This window comes from Phacochoerus africanus, chromosome 16, assembly GCF_016906955.1.
Source record: "Phacochoerus africanus isolate WHEZ1 chromosome 16, ROS_Pafr_v1, whole genome shotgun sequence".
In the NCBI taxonomy this organism is placed as follows: Eukaryota; Metazoa; Chordata; class Mammalia; order Artiodactyla; family Suidae; genus Phacochoerus; species Phacochoerus africanus.
Window position 1 is genome coordinate 47,555,953 of NC_062559.1, and position 16,553 is coordinate 47,572,505.

The 16,553-nt window shown below is 38.1% G+C and overlaps 1 protein-coding gene across 6 annotated transcripts in view; it reads right to left on the minus strand.

Moving 5' to 3' along the window:
• PALS2 (protein associated with LIN7 2, MAGUK p55 family member) overlaps nucleotides 1-16,553 on the minus strand; it is a 120,710-nt gene that overhangs the window by 27,239 nt on the left and 76,918 nt on the right. For all 6 annotated transcript variants that reach the window (XM_047763410.1, XM_047763405.1, XM_047763406.1 and 3 more), the window contains exons 4-5: nucleotides 14,056-14,208; nucleotides 12,796-13,023 (exon numbers count right to left, since the gene is read on the minus strand). In XM_047763410.1, coding sequence (XP_047619366.1) covers nucleotides 12,796-13,023; nucleotides 14,056-14,208 — 381 coding nt within the window. The remainder of the gene's footprint in view (nucleotides 1-12,795; nucleotides 13,024-14,055; nucleotides 14,209-16,553) is intronic.

Below are 16,553 nucleotides of genomic sequence, written 5' to 3' on the forward strand. Positions count from 1 at the left end.
CAAATCAAAACCACTCTGAGGTACTGACACCAGCCAGAATGGCCATCATCAAAAAGTCTACAAACAATAAGGGCTGGAGAGGGTGTGGAGAAAAAGGAACCCTCGTACACTGTTGGTGGGATTGGAAATTGGTGCAACCACTGTGGAAAGCAGTATGCAGATTCCTCAGAAAACTAAAAGTAGAACTCCCATTTGATCCAGCAATCCCACTCCTGGGCATCTATCCAGAGAAAACCACGACTCGCAAAGACACGTACTCCAATGTTCATTGCAGCACTATTTGCAATAGCCAAGACATGGAAACAACCTAAATGTCCATCGACAGAGCAGTGGATCAAGAAGATGTGGTTCATATACACAATGGAATATTACTCAGCCATTAAAAGGACAGAAATAACGACATTTGCAGCAACATGGATGGACCTAGAAATAATATGCTAAGTGAAGTCAGCCATACAATGAGACACCAACATTAAATGCTTTCACTGACATGTGGAATCTGAAAAAAGGACAGACTGAACTTCTTTGCAGAACAGCTGCTGACTCACAGACATTGAAAAACTTATGGTCTCCAGAGGAGACAGTTTGGGGGGGTGGGGGGATGTGCCTGGGCTGTGGGATGGAAATCCTGTGAAATCAGATTGTTATGATCATTATACAACTACAGAGGTGATAAATTCATTTGAGTAATAAAAAAAATGAAAAAAAAAAGAAATAAAAGTTATAGACACTGAAAAAAAAATAAATAAAGGTCAGAGAGGAAATCAATAGAGATTCAAAAAAACAACAGAAAAAAATATCAGTAAAACCAAGAGCTGGTCCTTTTAAAAGGTTCTTTTAAAATTGACGAATTCTGGACAGACTCACCAAGAAGAGGAGAGAAAGAACTCAAATAAACAAAGTAAGAGATGAAAAAAGGGAGTTCCCATCGTGGTGTAGCGGAAACCAATCCGACTAGGAACCATGAGGTCGCAGGTTTGATCCCTGGCCTCGCTCACGGCTCAGATCTGGCATTACTGTGCCTGTAGTGTAGGCTGGCAGCAACAGCTCCGATTAGGCCCCTAGCCTGGGAACCTCCATATGCCATGGGTGCAGCCCTAAAAAAAGACAAAAGACAAAAAAAAAGAAAGAAAAAGGAAAACCTCAACAGATACTGCAGAAATAAAAAAACTTAAGAGAGGAGTTCCTGTTATGCCTCAGTGGTAATGAACCTGACTAGTATCCATGAGGATGCTGGTACCATCCCTCGCCTTGCTCAGTGGCTTAAGGATTCCACATTATTGTGGCTGTGGTGTAGGCCAGTAACTATAGCCCGGGAACTTCCACATGCCATGGGTGCAACCCCACCTCCCTGCAAAAAAAAAAAAAAAAAAAAAAAAACTGCAAGAGATACTACGAACATGCCAACAAATTTGACAACCTAGAAGAAATGGAGAACTTTCTAGAGACATACGGACCACCAAAACTGAATCAAGAAGAAACATCATCTTAACAGGCCCATCGCTAGAAATGAAATTGAATATGTAATAAAAACGCTCCCTACAAACAAAAGCCCAGGAACAGATGGCTTCACAGGCAAATTCTACCAAACATACAAAGAAGAATTTATACCCATCCTTCTTAAACTTTTCCAAAAGGCTGAAGAAGGAACACTTCCCATTCTATGAAGCCACCACCACCCTAATACCAAAACCAGACAAAGATACTACCAAAAAAGAAAACTATAGGCTAATATATTTGATAGGTATAGATGCAAAAATTCTCAACAAAATTTTAGCCAACTGAATCCAACAACATACAAAAAAGATCATACACCATGACTAAGTGGGGTTCATCCCAAGTTAACAAGGATGGTTCAACATACACAAATCAATCAATGTCATACACCACATTAACGGAAGAAAACTCAAAAACCACATGATCATCTCAATAGATTCAGAAAAAGCATCTGATAAAATCCAACATCCATTCATGATAAAAATTCTTGCCAAAGTTGGTATAGAGGAAACGTATGTTAACATAATCAAAGCCATTTATGACAAACCCACAGCCAATATAATACTTGATGGAGAAAAGCTAAAAGCGTTCCCACTAAAATCTGGAGCAAGACAAAGTAGCCCACTTTAACCACTTTTATTCAACATAGTACTGGATGTCCTAGCCACAACAATCAGACAAACAAAAGAAATAAAAGGTATCCAAATTGGGAGAGAAGAGGCAAAACCGTCACTCTATGCAGATGACATGATGCTATATCTACGAAACCCTAAGGACTCCCCACAAAAACTACTCAAACTGATCAATGAATTCAGCAAAGTAGCAGAATACAAGATTAGCATTCAGAAATTGGTTGCATTTCTTTACACTAACAATGAAATATTGGAAAAGGAATACAAAAATACAATGCCTTTTAAAACTGCACCAAAAAATACATACCTAGGAATAAACCTGACTGAAGAGGTGAAAAAATTATATGCTGAGAACTGTAAAAACAATAATCACGGAAATTAAAGAGGATTCGAAGAAATGGAAAGATACTCCATGCTCCTGGATTGGAAGAATTAATATTATTAAAATGGTCAAACCCAAAACAATCTACAGATTCAGTGCAATCCCTATCAAATCACCCATGACATTTTTCACAGAACTAGAACAAACAATCCAAAAATTTATTTGGAATCATAAAAGACCGAGAATTGCCAAAGCAATCTTGAGGAATAAAAATTAAGCAGGAGGCATAACTCTCTCAGACTGCAGGTTAATATTACAAAGCCACAGTAATCAAGACAGTGTGGTACTGGTATAAAGACAGACATACAGACCAATGGAACTGAAGAGAGAACCCAGAGATAAACCCAGACACCTATGGTCTCAATTATTCTTCAACAAAGTGGCAAAATGTAAAATAGGAAAAAGACATTCTCTTCAGCAAATGTTGCTGGGGAAACTGGACAGCTGCATGTAAATCAATGAAACTGGAACACACCCTCACATCACGCACAAAAATAAACTCAAAATGGTTTAAAGACTTCAACATAAGACAAGACACCATAAAACTCCTAGAAGAGAACATAGGCAAAACACTCTCTGACATCAACCTTGCAAATGTTTTCTTAGGTCAGTCTCCCAAAGCATAGAACTAAAAACAAAGATAAACCAATGGGACCTAATCATAAACTTTTGCACAGCAAAAGAAAACCATAAAAACAAAAACAAAAAGACAACCCATGGAATGGGAGAAAGCTATTTCAACTGATGAAATGGACAAGGGCTTAATCTCCAAATATACAAACAACTCAAGAGCAAAAAAAACAAACAACCCAGTTGAAAAATGGGCACAGGACCTGAACGGATATTTCTCCAAAGAAGACAGACAAATGGCCAACAGACACATGAAAAAATGCTCAATATCACTATTAGAGAAATGCAAATCAAAACTACAATGGGGTACCACTCCACACTGGCCAGAATGGCCATCATTAGTAAGTCTACAAATAACAAATGCTGGAGAGAGTGTGGAGAAAAGGATACTCTCCTACACTGTTGGTGGCAATGTAAATTGGTACTAACACTATGCAAAATGGTATGGAGGTAACTCAGAAAACTAAATATAGAAGGACCATACGATCCAGCAAGCCCACTCTTGGGCATATATCTGGATGAAACTTCCACTGAAAAAAGATACATGCACTCCCATGTTCATTGCAGCACTATTCACAATAGCCAAGACATGGAAACAACCCATATGTCCATCAACAGATGAATGGATTAAGAAGATGCAGTATATATACACAATGGAATACTACTCAGCCATGAAAAAGAATGAAATAATGCCATTTGCAGCAATGCGGATGGAACTAGAGACTCTCATACTAAATGAAGTCAGAAAGAAAAAGACAAATACCACATGATATTGCTTATATCTGTAATCTAGTATATGGAACAAATGAACCTATCTACAGAAAAGAAACAAACTTATGGACTTGGAGAATAGACTTGTGGTTGCCAGTGGGGAAGGGGGAAGGGAGTGGGGAGAGAGTGGGATGGGAATGTGGGGTTAGTAGATGCAAACTATTGTATTTGGAGTGGATACACAATGAGATCCTTCTGTGTAGCACAGGAAACTATATCTAGTCACTTGTAATGGAACATGATGGAAGATAATATGAGAAAAAGAATGTATACATGTATGTATAACTGCGTCACTTTGCTGTACAGCAGCAATTGACAGAGCCTTAATCAACTATAATAAAAAAAGTAAAAAAAAATCTACTCAATAGTTTATAATAATCTATATGGGAAAAAAGAATACATATTTATATGTATAACTGAATCACTTTGCTATATACCTGAAACTAATACAACACTGTAAATCAATTATACTCCAATAAAAGTAAATGGAAAAAGAAGAGTGAGGACTAGACTGTTAAAGGATCAGGAGGGAGATTTTAGTTGAATACATATTCCTATTTTTTGACTTCTGAACCTTGGGAATGTTTCATTCATTCAAAAATTAAATTCTTATGGTCATGAAAGTAAGATAAAGATCAGGGAGATCAAGACGGCTGCAGTGCCCGGAAGAGAGCGGCAGTGAGGAAAGGGGTGCAAAGAGAAGGAGCTGGAGACCTGGAAGAACTCCCTCCAGCCTTCAGCTGAGTACTGATCAGTGCATGTGTCTGATCAGACAGAGAACCAGCATTCTGAGGAACACCATCAGGAGGTCAGGAATACTTCCTGTTATGACCAGTGTGAGTGGGAAAAGACCTCATCATTCAGGAGGCATTCAGTATTCAGAAGGGATTTCTCCTAGACTTAATCCTATGCTGATTGTTCCTAACAAGGTTTACAAAGTATCGAAGTGCTCCCACATAAATTAACCATCCTGGAACAAAAAGTTCAAAAAGCTAGAGGAAGAACTGGGCATGTTATGTAGAAACATGGCAGATATAAAAAAAAAGACTAATTTCACATTTCTAGAGGTGAAAACAAAAATTTCTAGGTTGAAAAGTACACTGGATATGACTAGCAGTAAATTAAACACTAAAGAAAAATAAGAAATTTGAAGACATAGCAATATAAACTGTTTAGCATGAAAAAATGGAAGAACACAAGACTGAAATAAATGAAAACCGTATCAGTGAACTATGGGACAACTTTAAGGAGCCTAACATGTATAACTTTTCACCAAAGGACAGGAGAAATAGAGGAATGAAAAACTGAGTAAGTTAACAGTCAAAAAGTTTTCAAATCTCATGTAAGAAAGTCTTTTTAACAGAACTGGAAAAATTGGACGCTTACATACAAAAAAACAACCCCCCAAAAAACTAACCCTTTGATCCATATCTTACACTCTATACAAAAACTCAGAGTAAATGGACCACAGAACTAGACATAAAATACAAAATCGTAAAATTTTTTGAAGAAAATATAGTAGAAAATCTTTATGACCTTGCATTGTACAAAGATTTTTTTTTTTTTAACACGGAACAAAAGCATAATCTGTATTTAAAAAGGGACAGCTTAGACTTCAACATTAAAAATATCTTCTGTCTCATACCGTTAAGAGAATGAAGAGAAGCCTTTTCACTAGAAGAAAATCTCTGTAAGTGCAAATTCCAATAGAGGACTTTTATCAAGATATAAATAACTCTTAAAACTAAACAGTAAGAAAACAAACAACCGGGAGTTTCCGTCATGGCTCAGTAGCAATGAACCTGACTAGTACCCAAGAGGATGTGGGTTCCATTCCTGGCCTCACTCAGTGGGGTAAAGGATCCGGGGTTGCTGTGAGCTGTGGGGTACACATCACAGATGTAACTCAGACCCTGTGTTGCTGTGGCTGTAGGTTGGCAGCTGCAGCTCTGATGTGACCCCTAGCCTAGGAACTTCCACAGGCCGTGGGTGTGGCCCTAAAAAAAAAAAAAGAAGAAAACTCAAAAAATGTGAAAGCTTTGAAGCCATCACTAAAGTAGTCATGGGCAGGGCAAATAAGCACATGAAAAGATGCTCATACTTAACAGTCATTAGGGAAGTGCAAACTGAAATCACGATGAGATACCATTACATACCTATGAGAAGAGCTAAGCTTCGAAGGACTGACCATAGCCAAGGTTGGTGAAGAGGGGCACTAAATGCTGGTGTTAATGTAAATGGGTACAAACACTTTTGAAAATAGTTTGGCCATTTCTTTATAAGTTCAACATAGAGCTACTACTATGACCCAATACTTCAATCTTAGCTATTTAACCAAGGGACTTACATGTAAATGTCCACGGTATTTTTATTTATAATAGCCCCAGACCGGAAACAACACAAATATACATAAGCCAGTTAATGGAATCAAACTGTGGTATAGCCATGCAATGGGATACAAATTGTCAAAAAATAATAATAATAATAATCAACTATCAATACACATAAAAACACAGATAACTCTAAAATAATTATGCCAAGTGAAAGAAGTCATTTAAAAAAGCAAAATCAAAGAAATTCACATTGTATGAATTCATTTATATAAAAACATACAAAAGATAAACTCATTTATAGGGACAGAAAGAATAGTGCTTGCCTGGTATAAAGGTTGGGGTGGGGGGAGAAAGCAGGCAGGCAGGAAGGATTACAATGGACCCAAGAAACTTCTGGGTGTGACATATGCTTATTGTCTCGATTGTGCTGAGGGTTTTACAGGTACATAGATACGTCCACATTTATTAATTGTACACTTTAAACATATGCTATGTATATTAACTTTACCTCAAAGATATTTTTTAAAAGGTAAAGATGAAAATAGTCAAGGTACTGACAATATAAAATGTTGCCCAGGAGTATGCTATGCCTCTGCAGGAGAAGAGAAATCAACGGATGAAAGGCTATGACCTTTGCGGTCAGTCAGAAGGAGACCGGTAAATTGTTTGAGGATGTGCTGGCTGAACGTGGTGCAAGTGTGGCTTATACATGCTCCAGCTCAAACCACAGTTTCAGGTCCATCTGAGTTTGCACATCAGAGTACGTAACAAGGTAGTTAACGCCGTCATCAGAGTTGCTAAGAAGTTCTCTTAAAGACAACAGCAGAAATAATTAAGGACAAATGCTACTTTTCTAAAGACTTTCAAGATGTACGAACTCAGCTACTCAGTTAAATGTAGACACGGAAAACAGCATACTTTGAGATCGACAAGGAGATTAGATCATGCATTTGCTTAATAAAGCTCTGGGGGCGATTCACATTCCTCTCTGGTAAATAACTACATGTGGGCCACAAATTTAAGCTTCCCTTGGCTGGGGGGGGGGACTTTTCTAAAAACATATATTAAGCTGGGCTTTTCTGAAGCAAACTGCTAATAATTCCCCTCCCCCCAATATTTTTGGCTGCCCTGTGACACATGGAGTTCCTGGGCCAGGGATCAGATCTGAGCCAGAGCTGCAACAATATCAGATTCTTAACCCACTGTGCCAAGCCAAGGATCGAACTTGCATCTGAGGCTCCAGAGATACCACTGATCCCCCACTGCACCACACTGGGAATTCTTAATAATTCTTACTTTACACTTCAGTCACTGGTCCAAGCAAGGCTTGCTTTTTTAGTTTTAATAATATAATAAAACAGCCATGAGCTTACCACCCTCAACAGAGGCTAGAAATCTTCATGGTCTTCCCGCCTACCTCTCACCCCATCCCATCCCTCTGGTTTTCTCACAACGAGGGGAACGCTCACCCTGAATCTCCAGTTCACAAATTCCTTGCTTTCCTTTTTTGCATAGTTTTATTGAACCTCTATGTACTCTTTAAAAGTATGCATTCAGTTATTTAACTTAAAGATAGAATCATGCTATATGATTCTGGAATTTACATGCTTGTTAATTTCCAGTTGCACACATGTAAGAACTGCTCTGAGAAATCACGTCTTGGTATACGTAAACATTCAACTCCCATGATGCTAAACCTTTTTCCTCCCACCGTGGTTATACCAATTTATAGTGCCACCAGCACCGTACATGTAGGAGATACTCTAGATCCACATCTGCCAACTCAATGTTACAAAACCGTATCTCACATTGTGATTTTAATATCTCTTCGCACGTTTACCAACCATGCATCCTTTCATTTGACTTGTGCATGCACAGTGAAGTAACACAATTTTATACATTATCCCTATGTTAACTGATTTCATTCATTGAATAGCCTCTCTATCTCTGAAAGACACAGCTCTGTCAGATACCCAAGTAACGTGCCTGGGTAGGTCTCTTTCTGAACTCGCTCTTCCGCTGATCCTTCTGCCTAATTCTACGCCAATACCACACATCCAATTCCTACACATTAACAATAAGCTGCTGTTTCTACTTTTCTGCTTCAAAAGTGTTTTGGCTATTCATCTTATCAAATACCATGAAAAACCTTGTTGGAATTTCCATTGGAATTTAACAGAACCTACAAGTCAATGCGAGGAAAACTGATCTTTGTGACAGTGTCTTCCTTCCTGGCCATGAACATACCTATTTATTTAGAACTTCATAATTTTTGTGTGTGTGTTGAAGTCCTGAATACTTTTGTTAGGTTTATTCCTAGACATAAACATGATGCCCTCCTGACTCCATTATAAATGATGTCTGTTTTAGTTATATTTCTAGATGTTTGCTGATGACATATAGAAATGCAACTCATTTTTGTATATTAATCTTATTTTCAAGTACCTTGCTAAATTATTTCAAGTAATTTATAGTTGGAGGTTTCGGTGCAAAAAATCTTATTATTTGAAAATATTTTATTTTTTTCCTTTCCAAATATCTTCTTCAAAAATTTATTTTTTTCTTCCTGTACTTATGGAACGTTCCATAAAATATTGAACATAGGGAGTTCCCGTTGAGGTACAGCAGAAACAAATCCAACTAGTATCCATGAGGATGCAGGTTCGATCTCTGCCCTCACAAAGAGGGTTAAGAATCCAGCGTTGCCATGAGCTGTGGCGTAGGCTGCAGATGTGGCTTGGATCCTGTGTTGCTGTGGATGAGGCTGTGCTGTAGGCCGGCAGCTGTAGCTCCGATTTGACCTCTAGCCTGAGAACATCCATATGCTGCAAAAGCGGTCCAAAGAGCAAAAAAATAAAAATAAAAAAATAATGAACTTAAGTGGGGCTAATAAACATCCTTCTTTAGTTCTTAACTTTTTTAAAACTAGGCAACAACTTTAGCAATCCTTTTTTAAACTTTATTGCTGGCTTCTTCAGCTTAATTAACTGCAAGCAAATAACTGTCTATAAACAATAAAAAGCAGTAGTGTCCAAGGGCCTCAGAATTTAAAATACTCTAGATTTCTATATTTCATTACATCTTAAACATAATTTTTTAAAGGAGTCAAAATTCTTGAAGTTTTATTATTTTTTAAGAAGTGGAGGCGTTCCGTTTGCCTCACTGTTAGAAGCCTTATCAAAATTCTGAACAAGCTCACCCTCCCCCAAGAGCAGGTGGCGCTTTTGCCAGTGTCGAAGCTTGTTGACACCAAGCTGGTTGACAGTTCAGGTGGCATTTCTGTCAGGGGCTTTGTCTCAGTGTGGCTGATAATAGTGGACGTATCTGCTGCCAAGGATGTGGGTCACCACTCCCCGGGCTGCAAACATAACTCTTTGTAAAATCAGAGAGACTGTTTATTCTTAGTTTCTCTGAGGAGAACTGAGGATTTTTATCATCCGTTGTAACATGTATTTGTTATATCACCTGTTACTCTAGATATCATCTGAGGGCAATTCCTTGTTACCAAAGCACAATTAGGCTTGAAGTTTGGCAAATTTCTCTTGGCTTAAGGTGGGTTTTTTTCATCTTGTTGGAGCTTCATGAGGGGCTGGGGTTGGCACTCAAGTAGTCTCAGGCAGACCAGCAGAAAATCCAGCTCCTGATTTTAAACAGGATGCTTCTAATTGCAACTCCTGGGAATAATGTTTGCTCTAGTTTTTTGTCTTTTGTTAAGAAGTTTAAGGAGGTTCTTTCCTATTTTAATGTACTAATCCTTAAAAAAAACCCAAAAAACTAGGAATAGGTATTGAATTTTATCAAATTCTCTGATACCTTCTCCTTTAATCTGTTAATCTGTTTGGTTACATATGTGGATTTTCTAGTTTGAAACCATCCTAGTACTCATGAGATATATGCAACTTGAACATGCTGTCTTATCTTTTTCACACATCATTAAACTTCATTTGCTAATATTTTGTTGAGAATTCTTACACGTATATCCTTCAGTGAAATGAAACTAATTTCTTCTCATAATATTTTTGGTACCTGGGTTATGATGGCCTCAGGAACGAGTAAGAGAGAAATCCCATCAGTTTGGCCTTAAATGAACAAACGGAATTTCTAACAGATTTGGGAACCTGACCCACATGTCAGCTGAAGAACTTGGAATCAGCTGCAACTTCTTAACTCACCTGGGTCTTCAAACTTGAAAATATAAATTCTTGGGTCACATGAACGATTCTGGATTTTGAGTAAGTACTTCGAATGATACTGATAAAAATTACTCACTGACAGTACTGTGAAAAACACCACGAGCTGTTTCCACCTACTGCCACAGCAACAAGAGAAAGAGCCAAGTTCTAGAGCACGACACAGTGGACCTGCCGGTGAGTCAGAGAGGCAGAGCTCAAGAGGCTCACAGCTCTGGCTTCCCACTAGTGCCTCACAGTAAGAGGACCCTGGTGGGCCCAGGAGAGTCCTTTGCAGCATACTCAGTAGCCATCTCCCCTCTCGCTTTAAAACTGTCACACTCTGGCCGGTTTAGCTCTGCTGTTGGAAGCCTTCCTGTAAGAGGCACTTGTTTTTCATGGTAAACAGGGACTAAGACTGCCTCAGGTTTGGATGACCTAGTCGTTTCCATTCCAATGCCCTCTCCCTAAAGGCTAAAATAAAAAGCCCAGTTACAGAAGGCAGAGAATGGGGGAAAATGTACGCCTAAGAAAGGCCCAAATATCCTTATATTTCGCATCACTCAGATCATTCACCAGGTGCAGAGTCTACAAAGGAATTTGGGCCAAAGCTCTAGCTACTAGTATTACACAAATTAATTATTCCCATGAAAATCCATTGTAGCAATGGTGAGCTGCTAAGAATTCTGGAGTTTGAACCACAATGAAGGGGGAATATTTCTATACAACTAACATATAATTAAAATAAATCTCAAGTTCTACTTTTCCAATCTACTCAAGGTGCCAACTGAGGAATAAAGGTAGTCCAAGAGGTACTAGCGATTCAAAAATCTCCAGTTTCTAATACCATTTCTTTCATGTTCCTTTTCCTTGAAGACAAGGCCTTTACTCTTCATTTCAAGCCAAGTTCATTACAAACCTACGTATTTTCAGAAATCTAATTTACATACTAAGATTGATGACTATTCTTACCTTTCAAAGAACAATATAAAACAGATATTCGACACACAGTTACTTCAAAGAACTGCATGGAAATGTAAACATTAGTCTTTTAAATTATCGTTCTAACTATATTATAATAAGTCATACAGGCAGTATCTTATGTTAAAAAAAAAAACCTGAAATTTTACTCAGACATGAAACAAATTTCTGGAGTAAACCTGAGTAACTAAAGGCATCTAAGACATTGATAGGTATTTCCTCTTTCTACATTATCTAGACTCGAAAACCCTCTTCTCAGTTCCCACGCGCTTACCGTAACTGTCAGCTGCCCCTCTGCCTTTATTCCTTTTCCTTTCCTTCCCATTTCTCTACAATGACAACACTGTCTCATCACCACCACTGCACCAAGAGCAGCAGCAACACTGAGCGCTCAGGATATGCCAGGTGCTGCCGTGAGAACGTCACACGAATTAACTCATTTGATCCTTATAACAGTCTTAAGAAATACCCCTAACTATACAGATGAGAAAATGAAGCACAGAGAAGACTAACAAGTGGCAGCATGGTGGGTATTTGAACCCGAGCAAGTTGGCATAGCTTTCATTAGAGCTGATTTCACAAATGACCTCACACCTTCAAAAAGCTGCTTCCTGGATACACAATCTCATCTCTCTCCTTTCTGAAATTCACTCAACACAAGGAGGTGAAATGATCCCTGTCATTACATAACATTCCCCGGTTCAATACATTATGTCACCTAAAAATTAGTTACAAACTGCAGGCCACATGTATCCAAGCTAAGTGTCCAAGACTCTTTTTAATCTGGACCCACCCTCTCTTTGGTCTCATTCTCCGTTTAGCCCATTACAGGAACGCTAAGCTAGAGGGGATCAGGACTGCAGGCCTAGTCTCTCACAAGGCCTGGAACGTAACAGGTATCGAAAACGTCTGCTAGACTGAGAATCAAGAAAGGCTTTGTGGTTTTTCTCAGACCTAGCTGTAGGTTACTGAAATGCCAGCCTACGTGGAGTTCACAAACCCAAAAATTCACCCATGACAAAATAAGCCAATATAGAACAATGAAATCGATGTTTTTCTCTTCTATTTAGCAAAAAAGTACAACTGGTGGTTATAACCAATAGTGTGACTGAAAAAATAAAAAGTATTCTTTTTTTTTTTAGGTATATGGAGGTTACCAGGCTAGGGGTCAAATCGGAGCTATAGCTGCTGGCCTACACCAGAGCCACAGCAAAGCAGGATCCAAGCCGTGTCTGCGACCTACACCACAGCTCACGGCAACGCCGGATCCTTAACCCACTGAGAGAGGCCAGGGATTGAACCGGCAACTTCACGGTTCCTAGTCAGATTTCTTTCCGATGTGCCACGACGGGAACACCTATAAAAGTATTCTTAACAGGAGGATGAATGTTATTACTGACCTGTTGAGGAGTAATGGTATCTCTATAGCTTGGTAAAATTTTTAGGGTGACGCTTCCACTGATATTTTTCAGTAGTTCTTGTAATTCCTTTGGGTTGTTTCCAACCTCATGGCCATTGACCTCTTTAATGATATCTCCCACATGAAGCAGACCTTGTCGATCTATCATACCTCCGTGAAGGATTCGGGCGATTACCAGATCATTATTTTCCACCCTAAATGTGACACCCTAAAGGAAATAAGGAGTGGAATTACTGATTTAGGCTGTCAGTGAGAAACCTGAAATACTCATGAATATGCATAAAGAAGAAAATAATTCTAAAAACAGGTTGTCTCCTGACTCCAAATCTACACTAAGCCACAAGCGACTGTGACAACACATACCACCCTGTAAAAAAAGGATTTTGATGGTAAGGTCAACCTTGAAAATGAAACATTCCATGTTCCACAGGATACCAGGGAGCTCAAAGAAGTAAGAAAGTGTATAGTGCTTTCTGATGGCCCCATTCCTGGTATTTCTCTTTTTCCACTTCACTGTTCTTACAGTTGAAACCCAGAAATAATAACGTCAGCTGGAAACTGTAAACTTCCTTATTTATAGAGGCCTACCACTTCAATTTTTAATAACTTTCTTCTGTGTTTTGATACTATAGTTAGCAAGCAACCTGAGTTCATTTCTTAAAGGGCACAGTAAAAAAAAATAAAGCAGTTATCTTCTAAAATTTTAACTCATTGGCAAACTTCTTCTTGCTTCTCTTTCAGTTTAACTTTTACTTTTAGTTTAATTTTTTATGCTAAATTAAGATGAGAGAGTATCAGCAGTGTAATTTATACACACACCAAAAAAGGCTGATAAAATAAACATGAATAAAAGTTTTCATAATGATACAAATTATGAAAGAGGAAAAAAAATGAGATAAGAGTAGTGACTCAGTCACAAGTATGTCAGATTTCAGAAGACACTGACTGGAGTTCACACTGCGGCTCAGCAGGTTAAGAGCCCGACTGTTATCCAAGAGGATGCAGGTTCGATCTCTGGCCTTGATGAGTGGGTTAAAGGATCTGGCATTGCCATGAGCTGTGATGTAGGTTGCAGACATGGATCTGATGTTGCTGTGGCTGTGGTATAGGCTGGCAGCTGCAGCTCCAATTCAACCCCTAGCCTGGGAGCTTCCATATGCCACAGATACAGCCCTGAAAAGACTAAAAAAACAAACAAACCTCCCCTGCCAAAAAAACCCACAGTGATTTATCAACTCACCAATGGTTCTCCAGCTCTTTTGTGAATACCAAGAATACGAATGGCATCTACTGGTAATAACTGATTATTGACAGAAGAATTATTCATTTCCGGGCTTGATGGAGGTGACTCATAACACTTTGATGCCACAATATCATGGGCCTCCAAGAGTGACTAGAAGGATTCAAAACAGTCTGTGGTTGTTAATTACAAATGGAATACATTACTAAAAATAACATAGCTTATTATCTCAGTAGAGTACTAAAAATTTCCAAGGCACACATTATTAAATTCCCAAATATGAGTTAAATCAAAAGTATACAGGATGCTTTTAAGAATAAACATATGTAGTTTTACTTATTTCTAAACAATGTCATATTCCTTGTTTTAAAAGACCTGAAGCAACTGATAAAGTTTTGTGACTTTTTAAAAAAAAGTCTCATGTTCAATGGAAACTGAATCTAGATTCCTGAGTGTGACGCAATGGAGGCACTACATTTCATTGCCGCTTTGTCATCACCATCATCATTCAATGTTTATCAGTTCCTATTTATTAGTTAGCATACAAAGTCAAACGGCAAAATCCTAATTTTTATCCTAAACCTACTATTAGCAATGCCATATATTTTTTACATGTACAAAAGGTCTGTTAAATATATAGCCAGTGAATAAAATATTAGCATCTTATGTCACTGATAGGAAAATTTATATTACCAATAAAAGTATAAGATTTACATTTTTAGAGAGGATAGCGAGTAATGGTCCTGAATATAACATAAAAGAATATAATAAACTTTTACTTTCTATATTTACTGAATATGTGCTATCATCATGGATGACTTTGATCTAGCTTTCTAGGAATTTCTCATAATTTTTGGAGTATGTTTACTGTTATTTATACTATAATTGTATATACTCAATATAAAGCTAAGTTAAAAATGTTTGGGGAGGTGGTAGGAATGCAAGTTCAAAAACAACAGATCAAAACAGAAAGAAGGGAACAAATGTGAACAGGCTCAGAGTGAAAGCCATCAGTACATGTGCCTAACTGGTAATTTTTGGTCATTTCATAAAAATAGTATAAGAGACTGACGGAAATTTCAGCAAGGAAATAATTTATAAATCTATACATAAGGATTATTTCTATAAATACTGCAAGTTACTCAAATCACTGATTGTGGGCTGCTTAATTTTTACACTATACCCTCTTCTTAGGCAGTAAACCCACTTCTGTGACTCAAACCACTACTTAATACATTGAGAACTCCCAATCTTAGATCTTCGGTCCAGAATTCTCATGAGCTTCAAATTCAAATGCTACAAATCTGCCAACAACTGGCCAAAGTTATGGCAATTTGAAAAATCAAAAAAGCTAAGAATTATAGAGGACTGAAACACTGAATTAATGAAAATTCCCTAAGTCCACAATGCTATTTTAAAAACAGGTATGAAAAAAGTCACTTGTTACCATTTGAGATTGCTATTTTAAATGATCTTTATTTTGAAAATTAGCAAATGGAAGGATCTAGCATTTCCCAAACTTTTTAATAGAGAAAAAGCTCTACTTTATATAAGAACATCAGCTAATAAATGCAGAATGAAAGAATATGAAAAATGTAATTTGCAAACTCTAATGAAAATTCTGATTCAGGCAAAGATAATTAATTTGTGTTTGTCACTAGATAAATGGTTGAAAGGAAACAGCATTTGTATAACACCAGAATAATAATACTAGATTACTTCCTAGTAGAAATCAAACATAGGATTAGGCCATTACTGCCCTTAACTGAGGGACCAAACACAGCATCAACAGTGGTGGGCTGTGTTCTACTGGGTTCCCTCACCCTACTGCTCTCCGCTCAATTGTCCCTTTTCAATGACGTCTTTTACTTTGACAGTACATGTGTCTCCTTGAACAACCCATTTCTGAATGTTACATAAGAGCTCCTTTCCAGGCCCAGGAAAGGGTACCTCCCTGTGCCATAGCATCACCACCATATGACAGAAAGAGAAGGGGCTGGCCGCATAGGTGTTCAGCTCCTTACATTTTGGCACCTACAAAGCCATGTCCTGTTAATACTGCATGCTTCTACTTCCAGTTCAGAAAGCAAATAGTCCCACATTCCAATCTGAGCTCTTATTCTAGCAAGTTAAATGACCTTGGGGAATTACCTTCTCAAAAGCAACTAAGAGGAGTTGTCAGCAAGATCAAACCCTTGAGGAAGACCAGTAGATGATGGAATATCAAGATCTTGCAAAGGAGGAAAGGAAAAAGCAGCCAATGAAGCAGGGAAAGAAGCACAAGGGTCTAGGCACAAAGGTCAAGTTTTTAGGCCTCCAAGATAAACAGCAGAGGATTGACTAGACAAGATGATGGAGTAGAAGGACTTGAGCTCACCTCTTCTTGTGAAAACACCAAAGTCACAACTAAAAAATATTCTATACCCAAAGACAAAGAAGAAACCACAATGAGAAAGTAGGAGGGGCACTTCTGTGATCTAATCAAAATTCTTACCTGT